We start from the raw sequence: 22788 nt of genomic DNA, 5'->3' as shown, positions 1-22788 counted from the left end.
GAGGGGTCCACTCAGATGGGTGAGGGGCTTAGAATTTTCCTTTTGGTTTATAATATCAAACCTTTACACATTCCCATTAAAGTCACACCCCAGATAAGGAAGCTTGCTATCACCACTATTCAGCCTCATCCTGAAGTTTTTAGTTGGTGCAATAATGAAAGGAAACGAGATACCTGATATTAGAAAGGAAGAGACACCATCCTTACTATTTCTCAACAGTGGCTTACGCCTGTAATTCCAGCACTTTGGGAGGCCAACGCAGGTGGATCACCTGAGGTCAGGAATTCGAGACCAGCCTGATGAGACTCTGATCACCAGCAGAGAAAACAGAAAAGCAGGCCGGGCACAGTGGCTCCGGCTTATAGTCTCAGCACTTTGGGAGGCTGAGGTGGGAGAATCACCTGAGCCTGGGAGGGCAAGGCTGTGGTGAGCTGTGATCATGCCACTGCACTCCAACCTATGTGAGGGAGTGAGGCCCTGTCTCAAAAAACAACAACTACAACAAGAACAAAACAAGAAAAGCTTGACTGGGTACAATTTATTTATTTTATTTTTTACTTCCCACACTACACTGATGTAGCCTTTTAAAAATCATTTATTGGCCGGGTGCAGTGGCTCACGCCTGTAATCCCAGCACTTTGGGAGGCCAAGGCGGGCGGATCACGAGGTCAGGAGATCGAGACCACCCTAGCTAACACGGTGAAACCCCGTCTCTACTAAAAATACAAAAAAAAATTAGCCAGGCGTGGTGGTGGGCGCCTGTAGTCCCAGCTACTCGGGCAAACCAAGATCGCACCACTGCACTCCAGCCTAGGCGACAGAGCGAGACTCCGTCCCCACCCCCCCAAAAATAAAAAATAAAAAAATAAAAAAAATAAAAATCATTTATTTAGTTAGTTTTTTTTTTTGTTTTGGTTTTGATACAGAGTCTCGCTGTCTCCTCCAAGCTGGAGCGCAGTGGTGCTGTCATGGCTTACTGCAGTCTCACCTTCCCAGGCTCAAACCATCTTCCTGCCTTAGTATCCCAGGGAGCTGGGATTATAGGTGTGCACCACCATGGCTGGCGAAGTTTTCACTTTTTTTTTTTTTTTTTGTAGAGATGGGATCTCACTCTGTTGCCAGGGCTGGTCTTGTACTCCTGGGTTCAAGCAATCCTCCTGCCTCAGCCTCCCAAAGTGCTAGGGTTACAGGCGTGAGCTGCCACACCTGGCCTGGATAAACAGCAGAGTCCATTAAGTGATCTAGATACAATATCAAAAAGGCAAATCGATAGTATTCCATTCACAAGCAACAACCAATTAGAAATGTAATCAGAAAAGGAATTACAAAAACATAAAACCACAAAAATATCACAGAAAATTCCTGCACTAAAAAAGTACAGAATTAAAACATAATTCTAGATCTTTAGTGAAGGAGCTAAAAGATCTGAGACAATGGGAGTGACCATTCCCTGGGTGGGAAGATGCATGATTGTTCTTCTCTGAATTCATTTAGAATTCTGTGCACGGAGTTAAACACTCTTGGGACATTTGCTGTGTGTCAGGCATGGCTCTGAGCACTTTACAAGCACCTCGTTCACTTTCTCAGTAACTCTAAGAATCACTCCTTTAGGGTATATGTTATCTTCATTTTCCACTTGAGGAAACTGAGGCAGGGGTCATAAAATCTCACTGGTAGGAAGTGACAGAAGCAGGATTTTGAATCCAAGCCCTTAACCTTGAAGCTTTGATGTCACTTGCAGATAATCATGTTTCTAAATCTATTTGTGCCAGCGTGGACTAATCTCAAAAACATTGTGTTGAATGAAAAAAGCAAGGTGTAGACTCATTACGTCGGAATACTAGGCTGGGTGCAGCAGCTCATGCCTGTATTCCCAGTACTTTGGGAGGTAAAGACCTGAGGATCACTTAAGCCCAGGAGTTTGAGACCAGCCTGGGCAACATAGAGAGTCCTTGTATATACAAATTTTAAAAAATAGCCCGGTATGGTGACGCACATCTTTGGCTCCAGCTACTCAGGAGGGTGAGGCGGGAGGATCACTTGAGGCTGGGGGGTCAAGGCTGCAGTGAGTCATGATCTTGCCACTGCACTCCAGCCTGGGTGACAGAGTGAGACCCGTCTCAAATCAAACGTACAAAATGCCATTACTACAAATAAAAATCACCAAACACTCATATTTTTCTGTGGGTAAATATATGCACAAGTAAAGTAATTTTTAAAAAGGATTAGAAGATGATATCAGATTCAACAGCATTTGGCTCCAAGATGGCAGGAGGGCACTTTATAGTTTTTTGGTAAAGGTCTAAACTTTTAAGAACCAGTATATTAATATGCTACTGTGAAGTGTTTTAAAATCACCTAGAAAACTGGCCGGGCACAGTGGCTCATGCCTATAATCTCAGCACTTTGGGAGGCTGTGGTGGGTGGATCACCTGAAGTCAGGAGTTCAAGACCAGCCTGGTCAACATGGTGAAACCCTGTCTCTACTAAAAATACAAAAATTAGCCTGTGTGGTGGTGGGCATCTGTAATCCCAGCTACTTGGGAGGCTGAGGCAGGAGAATCGCTTGAACCCAGGAGGCGGAGGTTGCAGCAAGCTGATTGTACCACTGCACTCTGGCCTGGGTGGCAAGAGCGAGACTCCGTCTCAATAAATAAATATTTTTTAAGAAATCACGTAGAAACAGTAACGGGTATTGTTAGGATGGTCATAATATGTTATTACTTTTTTCTTGCTTTTTTGGTATTCAATTTCAAATGCAGGAAAAAAATTGATGTTTTTCATTTTCCAAATATAATATTTGATTACAATATTGAGTAAGTCCTTCCCTTGAGAAGCTCTGTGCTGGAGGTTGGGGAAGATCTGATCATGCCTTCCTCACACTGGGCCTGACAATAGATGCTCAAAATAGTTGCATGGGCTGTTGTAGGACTAGCAGGTTTGTATGCCCATATGTATGCAGTAACAGACCAATTACACCGAGATAGCAGGGTTTGCAGCAGAGAAAGAGTTTAATGATTGCAGGGCACCAAGTTTGGAGATGGGAAGAGATCTTCAAATCCATCTCCCCAAGGAGTTTTGGGCTGGGTTTTTTAAGGAGATTGTGGAGGGCAAAGGGCTGGATATTTGGGATTGCTGATTATCCGAGCAAGGGGCATGAAATAATTGGGATTGGAAACCACATCCTTAGGTGAGCCAGCTCCTCATGGGGACCAGCTGAGTCAGTAGTTTTATCAACATGCAGGACCTGGAGGAATATTTCAAAAGGAAAATTTAACATTTCATGTTCAAGTTGTTATTTATACAGCAGTTAAGGGCAGCTATAATCTAGGGTCTTTGTGACTCCGGGACAACAGGCACCAAACAGCCACGAAGAAGCAGGTTAGAGAGCAGCTGACCTCATGATGAATGCTGAGTGTGCTGAAGGCTTAGTTTATTTTCATCTTTCCCCCCTACTTCTTCCCTAATTGGTTTTATAAAGTTTATAGGGATGGTTGTAGGGTGGTTGCAGAAAACTTCCTGGGGGAGGTGATGTCCAAAGGGCTCCTAGGAGGAGTAGGGCCAAGTCGGGAGGAAGACAGAGCCTCTGGTGCAGATCCAGCTTGTATAGGTAAAACCAAAGGAGCTGGAACTGGGGAGGTCGACAGATGGCAGCCACAAAGGACCTTGAATGGCAGGCCAAAGGGTCTTCAGCTTTGTTCTGAGGGCAGTGGGGAACCACAAAAACTCTCAGGCAGGAAAGGGGCAAAACAGGTCTGAGATTTATAATAATCCCACTGTTCCATGTTTGCAGAGAAGGGGCTGGAGAAACCAAAACGTGAGGGTGGGAGACCCCAAGGACATATTGTTAATTTCAGGTGAGAGATGACAGGGCCACAGCCATCTCTCACTGTGCTGGGAATGTTTGGAAGGTAGAGTTGACCAGATAGACACAGTGGACGTGGGGTCGGTGGAACAGGAACAAGCCCTTGATACCCCGTGACTTGTGGCCTAGAGGCTGGTGGGGGAGGCTGATACACAGAGTGACACAGGATGGGATGGGTGCTGAGGAGGTGAGAGCCAGGACCTGAGACGCTGCAGAGGAGGCTCCTGGGAGACGACATCGGAGTGGATCTCCTTCTTCACTTGAGGAGCCTGGCAAGCAGGTGCTCCAGTGGGTGGGGACCAGTGGGGGATTTGTCATTAGGAGACCTCAGGCCGAGTTCTGGCAGTTGTGTCGTCCTAGGCAGGCCACTCAGCCATGCTGACACTCTGCTTCTGAAAACAGGGCTCATCATTTCTGAGGCTGGAGTTTTGGAGGATTAAGGAGGTAACACATGGCAAGTGCTTGGCACAGAGCCTGCCACTGAATGAACAGAGGATCCTGCCCCTCACTCTCCATTCCCATCCCCCCATGCCCAGCATCGCCTGTCCCCAGCATCCCCAACCTGCCTCTCCCTCAGCCTGTATTCCTTTGACCCAGTTAGAGAGAGATGAGGAAGGAATCCACCCCATGGCTCCAACCTGCCCCCCTTCTTCTGCCCCAAAGGGAGGGATCCAAGGACTCAGGTCTGAGCCCGGATTAGCTGTGTAATCCCCAGCTTTGCCTAGGCAACCTCTTTCCTTGCCCAAGAGAGGGGGCCTGGGGCTGGCAGCCAGGACTCCTGGGCTCTGGGCCTGATACTACCCTACCTGTCTGGCAAACCTCAGACAGGGGAGAGATGCTCTTGGTGCCTCTCTCGGGAATGTCACTGACGTCCACAGTGACTGTCACATGCGCGTCAGTTGTTCTGTGGGTTTTTCTGTGCGGGGCACTGTGGGAGGGAAGAAAGGCCTAGATTCCAGTCCAGCTCCACCACTCAGCAGCTTCATGCCCACAGACAAAGGACAAAATCCCCCTGATCCTCAGTTTTTTCATGGACAAAATGGAGTGAACACCTTGTGGGGCTGCTGTGGGGTATATGAGAAAAATAGCTGCAAAGGAACTTTGTGAATAGCACATTTTAGAGAGATCAGAAAGGATGATTACAGCACAAAAGAACAGAGATGGTTCCTTCCCAGGAGGACTGGAAAACAGCTGGGGAGAGCAGGCCAGAAAGGTCACTCTCATCACGAGGACCACAGCAGAGGGTTCCAGGAAACTGAAAAAGATGAGTTCATCAGGCTTCCAAGACCTCCGGGGAAGGCAAAGGACAGAGGGACCTCCCCAGGTCAGGGGAAAACCGAGGGAGGGGGACAGCAACACAAACGCCCTAAAGTCTAATGATGGCAGGAAGGGGTCTTGGGGGATGGGGGTGGGGTTCACAGCAGTGGCCTGGGCGTGATGACCCTGGCGAAGGATGGGGTTGCAAAGCCCTTAAATCCTGGTCCAGCGGCTGATTCCAAAGGCAGCAGGGACCATGCCAGGATTTTGGGCAGAAGCACAAAGTGCTGGACTCTCCTGAAAAGGGCTGAGAGAACTCAGTGGTGTAGGGACCAGCCCCACAGGGTCGGTGGGTTTTTCTCCCCTTGTGCGGAGACAAGAGGTTGTAGAAATAAAGACATAAGACAAAGAGATGAAAGAAAAGACAGCTGGGCCCAGGGGACCACTACCGCCAAGATGCGGAGACCGGTCGTGGCCCCGAATGCCAGGCTGTGCTGATATTTATTGGATACAAGACAAAGGGGCAGGGTAAGGAGTGGAGTGTGAGCCACCTCCAACGATAGGTGAGGTCACGTGGGTCACGTGTCCACTGGACAGGGGGCCCCTCCCTGCCTGGCAGGCAAGGCAGAGAGAGAGAGAGAGAGATAGCTTATGTCATTATTTCTGCATATTAGAGATTTTCAGTACTTTCGTTAATTTTGCTACTGCTATCTAAAAGGCCTCTGGAACATGAAGGTGGACTACGAGTGTGACCACTGAAGCACAGCATCACAGGGAGACGGTTAGGCTTCCGGATAACTGCGGGCAGGAGCAGGCCCTCCACAAGAGGTGGAGGAGTAGAGTCTTCTCTAAACTCCCCCGGGGGAAAGGGAGACTCCCTTTCCTGGTCGGTCTCCCGTTCCCGTTCTGCTAACTAGCGGGTGTTTTTCCTTGGCACTGATGCTACTTCTAGACCACGGTCCACTTGGCAACGGGTGTCTTCCCAGACGCTGGCATTACTGCTAGACCAAAGAGACCTCTAGTGGCCCTGTCTGGGCGTGACAAGAGGGCTCACACTCTTGTCTTCTGGTCACTTTTATGTTCCTTCAGCTCCTATCTCTGTATGGCCTGATTTTTTCTAGGTTATGATTGTAGAGCAAGGATTATTATAACATTGGAATAAAGAGTAATTACAACAAACTAATGATTAATGATATTCATACATAATCATATCTATGATCTACATCTAGTATAACTATTCTTATTTTACATATTTTATTACGCTGGAACAATTCGTGCCCTGGGTCTCTTGCCTCGGCACCTGGGTGGCTTGCCGCCCACACAGCTGCGCCAGCAAAAGGATGTGCCATGCACTGACCATCTGCATCCTCTCTGCCTCACTCCAGCCTAGGACTCCGTGAGAGGCCCTCCGGGGAGACCTCTGCGAACAAACCCCTGCCTTGGAGTCTGCAGTCCTTCCTCAAGCACACGGACGCCCAGGGTGGGGAAGTCTACAGTCTGGCAGGGCTCAGACTGGGCAGAATAACTGCAACGTAGTCGTGAGGATCGGGCTGTGGCCTGCCTGACTTCTCCCTCCTTCCATGATACACCGATGCATACAGCAGGTGCACACTAAACGCCAAATCCATAGAAAGTGGAACACACCAGGACCCAGCAGAAGGCAACATGCGAGTTTTGTTTACTCGTGGCATGAAAGGCTGGGAGCCAGCGGGCGTAGTCCACGAAGTGAAGCGGGCTAAGGAGGGCGCGAAAGAGCAGCGGGGACAGCCGCCACTAAATGCCAGCCCGGCAAAGGGAGGAAGGCGGGCCCTAGGCCGGCGGGACCACATCTCCCAGAAGTCCCGGCGCCAAGGCATTGGCCTCTCCGCCCTCCCACAAGGAAGCGGTGCCGCGGGCGAAGCGGAAGGGGTGCAGCGATGCCAGTGCGCGGCGCCAGCGTCGGGAGCGTGACGTCTTTCCTGTGCGCCACCTAGCGTTTGTATCGCGCCGGTTCCTCAGCCTGAGTGCTGTGAAGGTGACAGCCTGAGGTGACCCAGCTGGCCCCACGCGATGCTGGCAGCACGGCGGCTGCTCGGCGGGTCGCTCCCCTCGCGGGTATCTGTGCGTTTCAGCGGCGACACGGTGAGGCCCGGCCTGGCTGGGGCCAGGGGTTTTCGGGGCCCGGTGTCGCGGCCGCGCCTGTGCACGAGCAGTCCCTGGGGTCTGAAGTGGCCTCTGGAGAGCCCTTCTCCCCAGGCCAGGCGGGAAGACTCCCGCTCCGGCCTGGTTGAAGTAGGGGAACGGGTCCCATCGCGGGGCCGACTCCCTTGGCCCGCCGGCTTGCTGGCTTCCCTTGTTTCACAGTCCTCGGCCTGGCGGAAGTTTTGCAGGTTATGAAGCGCCCTTGTTTTCATTCCTTCCTTGTTACAGCCTTGTAGGGCGTGAAGGGGTCATTGCCCCATTTAGGGATGCGCACCTCCTGATTTCCTGTCCACTGCTCTGCACCCTGAAGTGGCTGAAAAGTGCTCTTACACGGATGGGAATCCCATGGCCCTTAGCTGGGGCGCTCTCCACTGGGTCGTGGGGCTCCTCATTTTCATCCTAAGTGAGCCGCTCCATCATGTGTGTGTTAGGGAGGCATTTCTTTCCCCTCAGTAAACACATTTCGCCTCTTCGGCCGCGTTAGGAATATAAAAGACCCCTGGCCTACCCGAAGCCAGGCCAGGAAAGGGCCACGCCACACTCGGCTTGTGGGCGGTGTGCTGCTGTGATGCAGGTGTGGGCTTTGGCCACCGACAGACCTGGGCTCAAATTCGACCTGCTGCTTTTGACTGTGAGACGTTCCATAAGTTCCTTTTGCTCCGAGCCTCAGTTTTCTCCTCTGTGAAATAGAGAAAATCGTTCCTATCAGAGTTGTTATGAGGATGAAATGGGATTTTGAATGTAAAATGCTTCCATCCAGTATCTGCTAAACAAAATGCTTACTAATGGCCGGGCGCGGTGGCTCATGCCTGTAATCCCAGCACTTTGGGAGGCTGAGGCGGGTGGATCGCTTGGGGTCAGGAGTTCGAGACCAGCCTGGCCAATATGGTGAAACCCCGTCTCTACTAAAAATGCAAAAATTACCCTGGCGTGGTGGTGAAAGCCTGTGATCCCAGCTATCCGGAGGCTGAGGCACAAGAATCATTTGAACTTGGGAGGTGGAGTTTGCAGTGAGCTGAGATTATGCCACTGCACTCCAGCCTGGGCAACAGAGCAAGAGTCTGTCTCAAAAAAAAAAAAAAGGTTACTAAGTGGCAGTGGTAGCTGTGATGCTATAGATGCTCCCCTAGCCCTAGCCCAGCCCCTCCTAAATAGGGAGACCCAAGATTCTGTAGCTTCTGGCCCAATCCCTCATGGCCCCAGAGCGCTGCTGGGCCTCCTGACCCTCTGTCTCCCCAGACAGCACCCAAGAAAACCTCATTTGGCTCGCTGAAGGATGAAGACCGGATCTTCACCAACCTGTACGGCCGCCATGACTGGAGGTGAGACAGTGCCCTTCGTGTGTTGGGTCCCGGAGCAAGGCGTCCCTTTCACTGCCTTCCCTACTCTGTCCAGGCTGAAAGGTGCCCTGAGTCGAGGTGACTGGTACAAGACGAAGGAGATCCTGCTGAAGGGGCCCGATTGGATCCTGGGTGAGGTCAAGACATCGGGTTTGCGGGGCCGTGGAGGCGCTGGCTTCCCCACTGGCCTCAAGTGGAGCTTCATGAATAAGCCCTCAGATGGCAGGTGTGTGTTGGGGAGTGGGGCAGATGTGGTTGTAGGAGAGACCTTAGGGGTGGCTGGGGCTTCCCTGGGCCTTTGGGCTCTTTAATTAAAAACAGCATGAATGAGGTGGGCACATGTTCCCAGGCCTTAAATGGATGGGACTTACTCTGTGGACTTCCACAGGGGAGACTTACGTAGCAGAATCAACAGATGATTTTGGCTCAGGCAGACTTTGTTCAAATCCTAGCTCTGCCTCCTAATCATAGAGCTTTGGGCAATTTCCCAGCCTTTGTGAACCTTAGCTTCTTTTTTGTAAATAGGTACAGTGATACCATGCAAGGATTAAAGAGATAATGTTCATACAGCTTTTGGCCTGTATGCTGGTTGGCACATAAAGCAAATGATAAATGTCACCTGCTTTACCTCCTTTTGGTGGTAGAGCTTGAGGAATGCTCTTTGTCACCAAGAGCAGAATCTGGTCTCAGTGGCAGACACAAGGAGAGATGTTTGGATGAGCTGAATGAAGAGCTTTCTCGTGGTTATAGCTGCCCAAAGATAGAATAGGCAGTGAGCTCCCTGTCATTTGGTGGTGAGCAAGCAGAGCCCCTGGGACATGTTGGGAGGGCAGTGAAGGATTGGCTGTGTGAGGAGACATCTTTGAGGCCTCCCTGGGTGAAGTGGGGTGGCATGGAGTTGAAGACCCAGCCCTGGTGGCCCTGTAGCCTGTCTGACCTGTGGGCCCCTGCAGGCCCAAGTATCTGGTGGTGAATGCAGACGAGGGGGAGCCAGGCACCTGCAAGGACCGGGAGATCATACGCCATGATCCTCACAAGCTGGTGGAAGGCTGCCTGGTTGGGGGCCGGGCCATGGGCGCCCGCGCCGCCTATATCTACATCCGAGGGGAATTCTACAATGAGGCCTCCAATCTGCAGGTGGGCAGGGAGAGACGTGGGCAGATGAGAAGGTGCTCAGTGTGCACTTACACACCCCTCACCCAGCACAGTTGTTCTGAGGTGTTAGCACCTGGTCTGTCAATGGTTGAACTGGGGGAGTGGTGGCCAGTCTTGCATGCATCCCTAATGGGACTTGGCTCCCAAAGCCACCTTCCAGGGCTCCTAATGCTGCTGGTATGATTTTTTTTTTTTTGCTTCAAAAATAATAGTATTTATTATAACAACAAGTAGCAAGAAGAACCTAAGTGGAACTATGTGTTTAGCAAGAGAGCTGAATAATTATGAATATAAATAATTCCTATTTGGAGAAAATACATTATATTCATTGCTTGGAACTATGAATAATACTTATATCTGTAGGAAATACAGAAAAATAAAATAGGTTAAGGCAATAAGGATATAGGCAATTATATTTTTATTTTAATTTTATAAATACTTTTATTTTTCCTTACAAACTGGGGTAGTTAGGAGACCTGATAATAGCTACTTCACTTTTATTTTCCTGGCAGCAAAGCAGCTTACTTACGTGTTCCTTCTTGCATATCTGTTCCAGATTATAGTCAAGTTTTCCAATTTGTTTTACTAAGTTAGCAAAATTTTTTATACCAGGAGCATTAGGAGCCTCACCGTAGGAGGCCTTCAAGGGCTTCATGACTCCTGAAGTTATAGGCTGACTCCTGGGCTGGGGGTCGGCTGGGAAACTCACACCTTTGTCCTGCAGGTGGCCATCCGAGAGGCCTATGAGGCAGGTCTGATTGGCAAGAATGCCTGTGGCTCTGGCTATGATTTTGACGTGTTTGTGGTGCGCGGGGCTGGGGCCTACATCTGTGGAGAGGAGACAGCGCTCATCGAGTCCATCGAGGGCAAGCAGGGCAAGCCCCGCCTGAAGCCCCCCTTCCCCGCAGACGTGGGTAAGGTCTGGCGTAACCCTGGGTCAGACTGTCCTGTGACACCCGGGATCTGGCTAGGTTCCCTTCGAATTGTTCTTATGGATTTCTGAGTGCCTTCCCGGCTGGGGCCAGATAGGCTGGCAACAATACACAGGCTCCCCCAGGGCTGCCTGCAGTCCCTCCTCCTGCCTCGGTCCCCCCACACCCATGCTGCTCTGTGGCTCCACCTTCACAGTGCCTGTTCTGAGGCTAAGGGCATGGTGGTGAACAAGGCAATGAGGCATCTCTGGAGTTTGGGGTCCAGCAGGGATAAGAATGATAAGGGGATATTAGAGCAGGGGTTCTGCCATGGGAGCAGGACCCTGGGACACACCTCCCTGCCAGGAAACTTGCCCCACCCACTAGCAGCCACCAGTTGTCTTCCCATTTCCCTGAAGGAGTGTTTGGCTGCCCCACAACTGTGGCCAACGTGGAGACAGTGGCAGTGTCCCCCACCATCTGCCGCCGTGGGGGCACCTGGTTTGCTGGCTTTGGCAGAGAGCGCAACTCAGGCACCAAACTATTCAACATCTCTGGCCATGTCAACCACCCTTGCACTGTGGAGGAGGAGATGTCTGTGCCCTTGAAAGAACTGATTGAGAAGCATGCTGGTAAGGCCTGGGGCCAGCCAGGATGTGGGTGGACAGGTGTCCATGAAGAGAGCCTGAGCGGGAGGGCTCAGGAGACGGGGCTGGGTCTAGGGGCTGACTAAGGGCCTGGGGTCAGGACTAGGCAGGTGTGCTGGCCCCAGCCCTGACCATGCATCCCTTTGGGGACTGACTTGGGGCCCCAGGGGGTGTCACGGGCGGCTGGGACAACCTCCTTGCTGTGATTCCTGGCGGCTCGTCTACCCCACTGATCCCCAAGTCTGTGTGTGAGACGGTGCTGATGGACTTCGACGCGCTGGTGCAGGCACAGACAGGCTTGGGCACAGCTGCGGTGATCGTCATGGACCGCTCGGTAAGGGTTCACACACCAGCCCCAGTCCCTGCCCTCCTGGTTGCTGTCTTCCTCCCTGGGCCTCCCAGAAAACCCTCTTGCCAGCACTCAGGTCTTAGTTCCTGCAGCCTGAGATAAAGCAAGGTGGAAGAGGAGGGAGGAAGGCCACTCTGAGGAGAATACCCCGGAGTCTGGGCAGCACAGGGGGCCCAGGGAGGCTGGAGGAGGCCAGAATGCTGGGTGGGCTGGGAAGAGCTTCTGGAACTGGGGGAGGGGCTGTCACTAGGGGGTTGAGGCCCAGGCTTCTGTCTGGCCGTGGGTGCCTGCTAATTGCCCCTTGTCACCCAGACGGACATCGTGAAAGCCATCGCCCGCCTCATTGAGTTCTATAAGCACGAGAGCTGTGGCCAGTGCACCCCATGCCGCGAGGGTGAGCAGCGGGCAGGCTGGGGGTTTGCTTGCTGTGGCTTCACTTAACCTCCACCCCACCACGTGGCCTGCACCCCTCAAGCACCATCCCACATCCTGGCTAGGGAGATCATCAGGCCCTCTCTTGTGGCTGTGGCTGCAGGTGTGGACTGGATGAACAAGGTGATGGCTCGTTTCGTGAGGGGGGACGCCCGGCCGGCCGAGATTGACTCCCTGTGGGAGATCAGCAAGCAGATAGAAGGCCACACCATTTGTGCTCTGGGTGACGGGGCTGCCTGGCCTGTGCAGGTATTCACCGCCCTTCTGCGTAGCGCGGAGGGTGGGTGGCATCAAGGGCCCAGGGTGTTGGGGGATTTTTGGACTCTGTTTCACACAGTCCCCCCACCGACCCCAGGGTCTGATCCGCCACTTTCGGCCGGAGCTTGAGGAACGAATGCAGCGGTTTGCCCAGCAGCATCAGGCCCGGCAGGCTGCCTCTTAGCTCACCACCCTGGCCTGCTGTCCTGTATCTGTCTGTCTGGAATGCTGGACAATAAAGCGAGTGCTGCCCACCCTCCCGCTGCAGCTGCTGTGACTGTGCTCTTTACCCTTTACCCAGCACAGGATCCTCAAGGGTGGGAGGGGAGAACAGGGCCCAGTCTGGTCCATGGCCAGAGGAAGGACAGGGTCTCGTCTGGCTTGAAAGAGATGTTTATTTTGGCTCCATGATTTGGGGGGGGCGGGTGAATGTGAAAGCGGGGAGAGAGGAAACACCTCTCTGACTTGGGACTGGGGGGCGTGATGAGTGAGGCAACCCCAACCTCCATCATTTTTGTGGGGACGCTTCAGGCAGCTGTAGTGGAGGGGCGGCAGGCAGGGCTCCTGGGCTAGTTGCTGAGCTGGACAGGCTTGCTGTCCAGTGGGTGCCACAGCTCCAGGCGGTGGTCACTGTGGCCCAGGTACTCAAGCCAGTGCCGCAGGCGCTCCCCACTGGCATGGCTGCCCAGCTGCACCCCGCCTGCCATGGGGGATGGGTCAAGAACCGCCAGGAGCCTACTGGGCCCCCACCCCAGCTCCTCATGTTCCCACTCACCAATGAAGTCATCAGCCGTGCCCAGGTCATAGTCCCACACAGACACTAGCAGCGTCTTCTGGGCCAGCTCCTCCCGTGGGCCTGAGTAGAAGAATTCCTGCAGGGAGAAGGGCAGAGAGGCAGGAAGGAGGCAGCCTTGGCTCTCCTAAAGTTTAAGAAGCAGGCCTCAGCAGGGGAGTGGCTCAGCATGTCAAGGCCAGGGTTGGCTGGGACCTGCCTGGTCCTGGCTCACCTCATTGAACTCGGGGTTCAGGGTCTTCCTGCGAACACTGGTCTTGAATTTAGATTTCTTCCCTGCATTTGGATGCAGGAAACTGATCGGGGAGGATTGGCAGGTTAGGTGTGGCCCTGGAGAGGTGAGGAGCCACCGTCTTGTCCTCACCTCCCACCTGCCTACCCCATTCACTCACAGGCACACAAAGGGGTCCGAGTAACCATTGGCATCCATGGGGGCCAGGTGGACGCAGCGCAGCACACCCACCAGCAAGCCACCCCGCTGAGAGCTGTAGCACAGTGACAGCAGGACGCGCCCACGTTCCTCCCAGGCCACCTCTGTCTCCACCTCCTCCTGCAGGTGTAGGCTGAGGTCAGCCCCCATCCAACCCAAAGCCCACCCCCTTTAGCCTCCACGCTCTGGGCAGGAAAGCTCAACCTGGCCCCAAAGAAATCAGGGGCAATGGCTTCATTTCCCAATACAGCCACTCGCACAGTGCCGTGGAAGCGGTCCTATGGGTCAGCTGTACCCTCCAGGGATTGACCAAAGGTGAGGCTTGCTGACCACATGACCAGTCAGATATGTCTGTCACGGAGGGGAAGGGAACTGGCTGACATGCCAGGAGCTCCCTAAGTGGTCTCCCATCCGGTGCCCGTAGCCATCCCTGTAGGCAGGTGGCTCTGAGAGGATGTTCACTTCCCACGGAGAAGCAGATCTCTTCAAAACCCCACCCTCTTCACCCCTTACTTCCCTGGGGACCAGATTCTGAGTGTCCTTTGCCACACTCTGGGCCCTGGTGCTTCTGAACAGGCTCAGGGAGGAAGCCCCAGGAGGATGTGCTGCTCTCACCCGCAGGGTAGGTTTCCCTTTGCAGAAAGCCCCACCACCTTGTTCACAGGCGGCTCTCAGGAATGCGGGAGTGCTCTGTGAGCACCCACCATGCTCTGGGCGCTGTTGTGCTTGGGATCTGGGGCAGAGGGTACACAGGGCTGGCGCTGGGAGAAGTGGCCTGTTCGTGCCACCTTGGTGGGCCTCAGCCACTTGGGCTTAGCTAATCAACAGCTGCAGAAACTTGTGGTTCCACCAGAGGGCAGGGCACCCAGCACTTTGGGAGGAGCTGGTAGGGGGCCCTGCCGTCAGCATCCCAGCTGCCTCCCCCACTGACCACAGGGGTTCTAGCTAGGTCTTTGGTCTCCAGTGGCATCAAAGAAACCTCTGCAGTCACCCTCACTGCCTCCGGACAAGGGCCTGTCTAGGACAGCCTGCCCCAGGAGTGGTCCCCACACTCCCCTCAGGGCCAGACCCCACCCAGAGAGCCCCGCCCATCTGTCTTCTCTTCCACCTTGCCCAGCCTCCCATCTCAGGCCACGGATAAATGCCACCAGTTGCAGCCTCTGCCTCAAAGCAGGTGTCTGCCCGGCTGTGCCCCCAAGGGCTCTGCTTGTCCCAGTGCCCCACAGCTCCTCTGGGCTGCCCTGGCAAGGGAGTCACCCTCACTTTGCCATTGGGGACCTGGCTGTCCCCTGGGACAATGAGGGCTCACAGGGCCTGTGAGAGCTGGCCTCAGGTTCCTCCAAGCCCCCTACGCCCCTGCCACCAGGCTTGCCCCCTCATCCCTGCTCAGCCCAGCTGTCCTACCCACCTCATAGAGGGACATGCCGCGGGCTGTGTCCAGGCTCTTGGGCCTCTTGGCCTGAAAGGGAAGAGAGCCCGGTCATCCTGGCCAGATGCTGCCCAGGTCCCCCTCCCTATTCCTCTCCTCTAGCTCCCATCACAAGATTCCTGGCCCCTGCAGCCCCACCCTGTGCTCCATCCCCACTTACCAGCCTCCGCTTCTCCAGATAGATGTCGAAGCTCCTGGCTCGGTTTGGCACCAGCTTCCTCAGGGGCACCTGCAGCTCCCCTAGGGGAGGCGCCCGCCGCTGTCGCCACAGCCATGGGTCCTCGCACACACACAGCCTGGTGGCCGCCCAGGTCAGACCTGGCCAGGCCAGCCCCATCCCCCTGCTCCACCCCCAGGTGGCCCAGGCCGGATCCTCACCTAAGGGTCTTGCACGCAGCATCCTGGCGGGTGAAGCCGTGATAGGTGAGTGTCTCCTCCCAGACAGGTACCCTCATACCCCGAATGGTGCGTGTCCGGAGCTGGCTGGCCTAGGGCCCAAGCAGGGTGGGTCAGGGCCTCCTAGGGTTAAGACCATCCTCCAACCACCTACCCTGCCTCCCTGGTAGGACCTCCCACTATTTGCACATCCCAGCAACTGGGACCCAGGCCTTGGGGGGTGGGGAGGAGCCAAGCAGAGCCAGGTGGGTGCTGCAGGCTAGATGTTCCACCAGAGGGCAGCAGTGGGGGCCTGGGGCTTGCCCTCACCTTGCTGTTCCCTGGCAGCAGATTGGCTTTGACATAGGTGTCCACGGAGCCTGAGGCCAACGGCTTGAGGCCCTGGGAACAGACAGTGGGTATGAGATAGGCCTGTGGCCCAGCCCTCTGTCCCAGGGACGCCCAGCCCCATCCTCACCTTGGCACGATGAGCCGTGCAGTGCAAGGCACTGTTGTCCGCATCAAAAAGAAGTGTGAACTCCAGGGTGCCCAGGACAGCTAAAGGCAGGTGGCAGGCAGGGTCACCTCCTACCTCAGCTCAATCTGCCCCCACCCATGGCACATACCTCCTGCCTTGCCCCTCCACGGCCAGATGGTAGAGACACCCCAATGCCCCTCCTGGCTGGACTGAGCTCAGGGTGTCCCCTCCTCCCGCCCCTACTCACTGCTGTCATCTGAGTCTCTCTCTGGCTCTGGGTCGGGCTGCGGCTGGGGTGCAGAGCGGATGGTGGACGCCGCCGCGGGGCGCAGGTCCGGAGGGTGCAGGGCTGGCTCCGTCAAAGGGTAAAAGTGCGGGAAGTAGTGGGAGATGAGGCGGATGGGCCGGATGGGGCCCGGGCTCACATCGATGGCCATGTGCTCCTGCATGCTCACTCGGGGAGGCCGCCCACCTGCTGCCGCCGTGCCCGCCATGGGGACCCCGACGGGGGGCGGGGACTCAGAGAAATGCCTGAGGACTGGGGCTGCGGGGAACACACCCGGCCTCGGAGATGGAGTGAAGAAGCATCGCTGATACCATGCAGGGGACCTGAGGACAGAGCGCAGGGTTGGGGGAGGGGCCGGGGGAGTCCCCAGCCTGGAGGGTCGTGGCAGGCTTTGGAGGGGACTGGGAGTGTCGGGAGTCAGTCCAGCTCCCAGTCCTTACCGCTTTGGGAGCTACTTCACCCAGTGTGAGTCGCTGCTGCTGGCAATGGGTGTGCACTCTTGGGAGTAGAGCCCGTGACTGCTGTGTCCCCAGTGAGCGAGGGTGACCCAGAGCTCAGAACCCTCCCAGAGCTCCTTCCTAGCACTGGGGCTCAGCTTCCCTCCTTCCTCTGCCCCCTTCACACTTTGTCAAAGGGAGTTATTTTTACCACCATCATGTGGCTCTGCTCCCAGGTGAGAAGGCTGGAGGCCCAGAGATGACAGAGGGCTGTGGAGGTATTAAGTGGTTAGTGGGAAGGAGGGAGCACATAGGAGGAGGGGAGGGGGTGCATGGGAGAGTGGGAGGGGAGAGAGGTCTGGGGAGGAGAGGAGGGGAGCCACAGCAAGGGGCCCCTGTGATTGAGCCCTGCGGGGGTGGCCAGTTTACACTCGGAAACATGAACCAGATCATCCCACCTCCACCCCTGCTTGGAATAAAATCCGAACCCTTTGATGAGGCACGACCCCTTTTCACCTCACCAAGGAGTGTCCCCTTGGCATCTCACAGTGAGGGCCCACTCCCCTCCCAAACTGGGCCACTCCTACTCACCTTTGGTTTCTGGGTCACCCCCTGCAGGGGATCTTGGCTGGTTTTAACCATCCGGCATTCCCTCTCCTCTCTTCTCCCCAGTTATTCTTTTAATTTTTAATCAACATAACCGTAGATATTTATGGGGTACAATATGATGTTCTGATGTGATATGTGTAGAAATGTGATTTCTACAATATGCATTGTAGAAAGATTCAGTCAAGCTAATGAAAAAAGAACACTTAAAATGTACTCTTTAAACAATTGTGAAATACACAAGGTGCTATTGTTAGGGATGTTTGCCATGCTGTGCAATAGGGCCTTCAGCTTACTCTTCCTGACTGGAACTTTGTACCCTAAGAGCAATGGCTCCCCTCTCCCCATCCCTAGTCCCCCACTCTCCAGCTCCTGGTGACCACCATTCTCTCTGCTTCTAGGAGTTCAACTTTTTCAGATTCCACATAAAAATCAGACCATATAGTATTCGTCGTTCTGTGCTTAGCTTATTTCACTTAGCATATCGTCCTCTGGGTTCATCCATGTTGTCACAAATGATAGAATGTCCATCTTTGTTAAGGCTGAACAGTGTAGACACGCCATCCTATCCATCCGTCTGATGCTGGGCAGTCGGGTTGCTGCCGTGTCTTAGCTGTTGTGAATGGCACTGCACTGAACATGGAGGCAGACACCTCTTCAGCATGCTGACTTCAATTCCCGTGGATACCATCCACAAGTGGGGTTGCTGGATCACATGGTACCTCTATTTTTGGTGTTCTAAGGGACTGCTGTATGATTTTCCAAAATGGTTGCGCTCATTTCCCTTCCCACCGACAGCACGTAAGGCTTCCCTTATCCTCCACATCCTCACGAGCATCTGTTATCTCCTATGGTTTGGTCGTAGCCTTTCTAACAGGTGTGAGGTGGTATCTCATTGAGATTTTCACTTGTATTTCCTGCACGATTAGCGATGTTAAACATTTTTTCATGTGTCTGTTGAAAAATGTATGTTCAGGTGCTTTGCCCTTGTTTAAATTGGGATATTTGTTTCTTGTTATTGAGTTCCTTGTTTCTTTTGGATATTAGCCCCCTCATCAGGTGTATGGTTTACAAAGATTTTCTCCCATCCTGTAGCCTCTCTCCTCACTTTGTTGTTTCTTTTGCTGTGCAGAAGCTTTTTAGTTGGGTGCCATCCCATTTGTCTATTTTTGCTTTTGATGCCTTTGCTTTTGGGGTCCTATCCAAGAAATCATTGCCCAGACCAATGTCTAGAACTTTCCCCATATGTTTCCTTCAAGTAGTGTTACCATTGCAGGTTTTTGTTGGTTTTTTTTTCCCCCTTTAAGATAGGATCTCACTCTGTTGCCCAGGCTGGAGTGCAGTGGCACAATCTCAGTTCACTGCAGCCTCTGCCTCCTGGGCTCAAGCGATCCTCCCATCTCAGCTTCTTGAGTAGCTGGGACTACAAGCATGCACCACCATGCCTGGCTAATTTTTTTGTATTTCTGTACAGACAGGGTTTCACTACATATGACCAGGCCAGTCTTGAACTCCTGAAGTCACGGTGGCCCGCCTTGGCCAACCAAAGTGCTGGGATTACAGGCATGAGCCACAGAGTCCAGTTCGCTTCAGGTTTTATAGCCCATTTTGAGTTGATTTTTGTATAAGGTGTGAACCTCAGTTGTTCTTTGGGAACTACTGCTTCTCAGTCCAGGAAGTTCACCCTCCTACCCAGGCAAGCATTCCAGACTCTATCTATCAATGTATTGTAAATCCAACTGGCCATGTGACAGGCTCAGGGAAGGACATGTGACTCAAGACAGGCCAGTGAGGTGCACTTCTGAGTTAGACTGGCCGGGCGGAGTGGCCATGTTTTCTGTTGATGGATGCTGCTGCCCTCTCCTCAACCTCTCACACTCTGCACTAGAGACAACCTCCCCAGGGCTGAGGCCAGCACAGTGCAAAGCACAGCAAGAAGAGAGCCCCTGAGCCCCTGGATCCAGCCATACTGCCATGGCAAGTTCAGACCACCCACTCCCTCAACTCTTTCACAGAACCCTGGTCTACCTAGTTGACATCTTATTCCACTATTATCTGTGATTAATTAATGTGGAATCACATGATTATCTGTGTGACCTGGTCTGAGGTCTCCCTTAGAATGAGCACCCCCTCTGGAGGGCAGGTCAGCATCTGACTGGTCCACAGCTATGGCCCCACACAGCAGCTGGCACACACAGGGGCTCTGTATGTTAGACCCCTGCAGTAACACCCAGGGGCATGTGTGCACCTTACTGCTCTCTGGGATCCTGGAGCCCAGCACAGGGTCAGCCAGGCACAGCAGAGAGAAGAGGAGGTGCAGGCTGAGACACAGGCAGTGCATGCCTAAGAGTCTGGGCTGTGGAGTCTGACAGCCCTGGTTCCAATCCCAGCCTGGGGTCCTTAGGCAAGGTGTCTATCCCCCCTGAAAGCAGTCTCACCAGCCAGAGACAGTGCTGGCCCCGCCTTATGGGCTGTTGTGAGGGTGAGATGAATTGACTTTGAGTACTTGGCACCCAGGAAGTGTCCACTGCTGTGGGGAACGGCGTGACTGGAAAGAGGAGCCCCAACCAGCAGCCTGGAGTGGTCTGCCCAATGTCAAGGCCCCAGCACAGGACAAGCAGGAGCTCTAGAGCTGTCAAAGGCCTTTATTCAGTCCTGAAGTGGAGCTGGCCTGGCAGGGTGAAACCAGGGGCTGCTGAGGGTGGGCCAGGCCCTCAGCCCCTGGCCAGCTCAGGCCGGCCAGGCGGGGCTGGTAGGTACCAGGTGCCAGCAGCTGCAGGGCAAACTCGGTGATGACAGCTGTGAGGCCCCAGACCCGGTGTGGTCCATGCAGGAAGACAGGTAGTGTGTAGTGGAAGTGGCCACGCTGGCAGAAGTGGGTATAGCCCTGATTCTGCGTCTGCAGCAGGTGGGCTAGTGGGAGTGCAAACACCTCATCCACCTGCAGGCAGGAGGCAGAGAGGGTAGACAGAGAACTGGAACAGTCCACCCCCCTCACATCCCCCAGCTCACCTCCTCCGAGTTGGGCCTGAGGCTCTGGGGATCCAGTGGGCCCACACCAGCAAGCACTGGCACCACGGTGGCCTTTTGCTGGGGAAGAGGGCAGGCGGTCAGGGAAGCATGGCTTCAGTTGCGTTTGAAGGCTGGGGAGGGGAGTGTGAGGGGAAGACCCCCTTTGCCATGCACAGGCCTTAGGTAGTCATGTTCAGGTCCACCTGCCTGTGTCCTCCAGCCATGCCGACTGACTCAGGTCTCCTCAAATGCACTAGACCTGTTCCCTCTGCTTAGGACAATCTCCCACTTGGCATTCAAGCCCAGGTTCAATCCCTGCCTACCCCATGAAGCCTCCCTGACCCTAATCCACCAAGCTGAGCAGAGGTGGCCCACCCCATCGCCCTGGGCCACCTCTACTCAGGACACCAGAGCTTGCCCAATCTCTTCCCAAGGGGTTGTGTGGGGTGGCGCATGTGACCAGGCAGGTTAGGGGCACCCCTCCACACTTTGTGCCTGTGGGGGTCCATGACCACTCTCCTGGTCCGTGGGGGCCTAGCTCCAGGGCAGGCACAGAGTGAGTGAATGAGGGGGCGGTGGCCTCAGCCAGGTGGCTTACCGGATCATACACAGGCCGCAGCAGGCCCCACACGTGCTCCTCGGGCACTGCCAGGCCCAGTTCCTCCTGGGTTTCCCGCAGGGCCGTGTGCACCACGTCCTGGTCAGCCGGGTCGCACTTGCCGCCTGGGAAACTAAACAGACACAGGGAGTCGGGTCCTTGGACTCTTAGGGCCATGGAGAGGTCGGGGTGTCGGCAGTGCGGGGGGCCAGTGGCCCACCAAAGCATCGCCTGCCTCTGCTCCTAGTTTGCTGGGAAGCCCCAGGCAAGCCACACGACCTCTGGAGGCCAGTTTATCTCCCTGAGCAATGGGGCGATAAGGAAGAGAAGCCCGGGGCAGCGCAGGATAAGAGGGTCTGCAGCAGGAGCAAGAAGATCCTGGGGCTCAGATACCCAAATTCGGCCTATGGTGGCCCCAGTAGCACTGACATTGTCCTCGGGGACTATGTCCTCAAATCCCGCCAGGCGGGGCCCGAACCTCTCCGTAGTCGCCGGCAGGGGGCGGCGTCCGCCTTCTTAGCGGGAAACAGCTCAGAGGGGTGTCCCCGGCTGAGGCGTGCGCGCAGGGACTAGTACGAGGGGTCTACGCGGTGAGGGCGTGGCGCCCGGGCAGGTGCACTGGAGCCGAGGCACACGGATCGTTGATCCCTCGCCGCAGCCCGTGGGCGTAGGGGCTCTCCCCAGACCCATTTTACGGAGGCGGAAACCGAGGCTCGAAGGGGCTAAGTGCCCTGCCCGAGGTCCCTGCCAGCCGCGGCCTCCGGCAAAGGGCAAGGAATTCCTGGCCGCTGTACCTAACGTCGCCCTTGTGCCTCCCGGTCAGGCGGCTGGACCGCAGCGTATACAGCAGAGCCGGGACCCCGCGCACTGAGCAGAGAGGCACGAGCACCGCGGCCGACGCGGGCCGTGCGCGGAGTCGGGCCGTGGCCCCCGCCAGCAGCCGGCGGCAGCGCAGCTCGCCCTCGGCCGACAGGCAGTCGGGCAGCATGCCGAGTCCTGCGCGGCCGTGACGCGGAGGACGCGAGGTCGAGCGAGGGAAGAGGCGGGGCGAGGCGGGGCGAGGCGGGGCGAGGCGGGGCGAGGCGGGGCGGGGCGGGGCGGGGCGGGGCGGGGCAGAGCAGGGCAGGATGGGGCGGGGCGATCAGCCCGGGTCCCTCCGGAAGCTGAGAGGGAGAAGGGGCCACCCGCCCGACGCGTCCAGCCCGGGGGGCTGCGGAGCGGCGGCAGTGTTGGGGGGCCTCGGTGGGACTGGGTCTGTTCGGGGGCGGGGCCTATCCGGAGACAGGGTCTCGGTGGGACTGGGTCTGTTCGAGGGCGGGGCCTGTTTGAAGGCGGGGCCTCCGTGGGACGGGGTCTGTTAGGGGGCGGGGCCTTGTAGGCAATCGACGCTGGGGCGGCCTGGGGGCGGGGCCTGGACTGGAGCTTTTGCTAAGAAGGACTAGGGGGAGCGAGGGGGCGGCTCGAGGTGGGGGGCGTGGCCGGAAAGGCGTGTCCAGGCGGACTGTGCTTCCGGCAGGGCCGGGCCGGGGGCGGGGCCGGGGGCGTGGCCGAGGGGAGGGAGGAGGGCGCGGAGCTGGAGGACCTGCCGGGTGTGTACTTCGAGATCCTGGAACCGCGCGAACCGTGAAGCGCCCGGCGACCGTCCTCGGTCCCGTTGGGTCCTGGCGTTGGGGTGTCTGATGAGGCCTCGCCGGCCCCCGCTGGTCCGTCCCTCCCCTAGGGGCTCCAGGATGTGCGGAGCTGGGATTCCACGGGGACGCCCCTCTAGGACCCCGAGGTCGATTGGTGCACGAGAGGGGCGTCCGGCCTAGCCCTCCCTCTGGTGCTCCCTCCCGGTGCCGCTGAGTGGCATGCACCGCTCCCAGTCTTGTCTTCCCCTCAGGCTCCTTCGGACTCCAGCCCCAGGCCTTTGACCTTGTCCCAGCGTCCAGAGCTCTTCTCCCTGCCTT

The 22788-nt window shown here is 55.6% G+C and overlaps 2 protein-coding genes and 1 pseudogene across 7 annotated transcripts; 1 reads left to right on the top strand and 2 right to left on the bottom strand.

Annotated features, from left to right (window-relative positions):
• Nucleotides 1–3463: 3463 nt before the first annotated feature.
• On the bottom strand, nt 3464–4380 carry LOC103216619 (uncharacterized protein NDUFV1-DT-like; annotated as a pseudogene).
• A 2686-nt stretch (nt 4381–7066) lies between these two features.
• Nucleotides 7067–12662, top strand: NDUFV1 (NADH:ubiquinone oxidoreductase core subunit V1). The gene is made up of 10 exons (XM_007964205.3): nt 7067–7243; nt 8543–8625; nt 8699–8869; nt 9597–9780; nt 10523–10712; nt 11129–11341; nt 11524–11690; nt 12018–12099; nt 12241–12386; nt 12493–12662. Exons 1-10 carry the CDS (start codon nt 7172–7174, stop codon nt 12577–12579), a joined length of 1395 nt encoding a protein of 464 aa, XP_007962396.1. The 5' UTR covers nt 7067–7171; the 3' UTR covers nt 12580–12662.
• On the bottom strand, nt 12369–21885 carry NUDT8 (nudix hydrolase 8). Of its 6 annotated transcripts, none has more exons than XM_073011727.1 (13): nt 21634–21885; nt 20840–20972; nt 20242–20319; nt 16148–16509; nt 15901–15980; nt 15753–15824; nt 15426–15535; nt 15208–15343; nt 15027–15077; nt 13581–13738; nt 13403–13484; nt 13171–13267; nt 12369–13095 (listed from the first exon to the last, which is right to left on the bottom strand). In XM_073011727.1, the coding sequence occupies exons 2-13, from the start codon at nt 20845–20847 to the stop codon at nt 12965–12967; spliced, it is 1365 nt and encodes a 454-aa protein (XP_072867828.1). In that variant the 5' UTR covers nt 20848–20972; nt 21634–21885; the 3' UTR covers nt 12369–12964. The 6 variants fall into 6 exon arrangements, with proteins under 6 accessions (XP_072867828.1, XP_072867892.1, XP_072867852.1 ...); XM_073011791.1 differs by having other exon boundaries at nt 12369–13084; XM_073011751.1 differs by having other exon boundaries at nt 12369–13267; nt 16148–16249; nt 16373–16509.
• Nucleotides 21886–22788: the final 903 nt, after the last annotated feature.

Source organism: Chlorocebus sabaeus, chromosome 1, assembly GCF_047675955.1.
Source record: "Chlorocebus sabaeus isolate Y175 chromosome 1, mChlSab1.0.hap1, whole genome shotgun sequence".
NCBI classification, from domain to species: domain Eukaryota; kingdom Metazoa; phylum Chordata; class Mammalia; order Primates; family Cercopithecidae; genus Chlorocebus; species Chlorocebus sabaeus.
This window is presented reverse-complemented; position numbering and strand designations above follow the sequence as displayed.

What these genes read in the sequence shown, in the direction of transcription:
- NUDT8 (XM_073011666.1), bottom strand. An exon ending in GCTGCGTGCAAGACCCTTAG is followed by an intron (nt 15,344 to 15,425) that starts GTGAGGATCCGG and finishes GGCGGCCACCAG; the next exon opens with GCTGTGTGTGTGCGAGGACC. An exon ending in TGAACCCCGAGTTCAATGAG is followed by an intron (nt 13,268 to 13,402) that starts GTGAGCCAGGAC and finishes TTCTCCCTGCAG; the next exon opens with GAATTCTTCTACTCAGGCCC.
- NDUFV1 (XM_007964205.3), top strand. Translation starts at nt 7,172, where the DNA reads ATGCTGGCAGCACGGCGGCTGCTCGGCGGGTCGCTCCCCTCGCGGGTA. An exon ending in TACGGCCGCCATGACTGGAG is followed by an intron (nt 8,626 to 8,698) that starts GTGAGACAGTGC and finishes TACTCTGTCCAG; the next exon opens with GCTGAAAGGTGCCCTGAGTC. An exon ending in ATGAGGCCTCCAATCTGCAG is followed by an intron (nt 9,781 to 10,522) that starts GTGGGCAGGGAG and finishes TTTGTCCTGCAG; the next exon opens with GTGGCCATCCGAGAGGCCTA.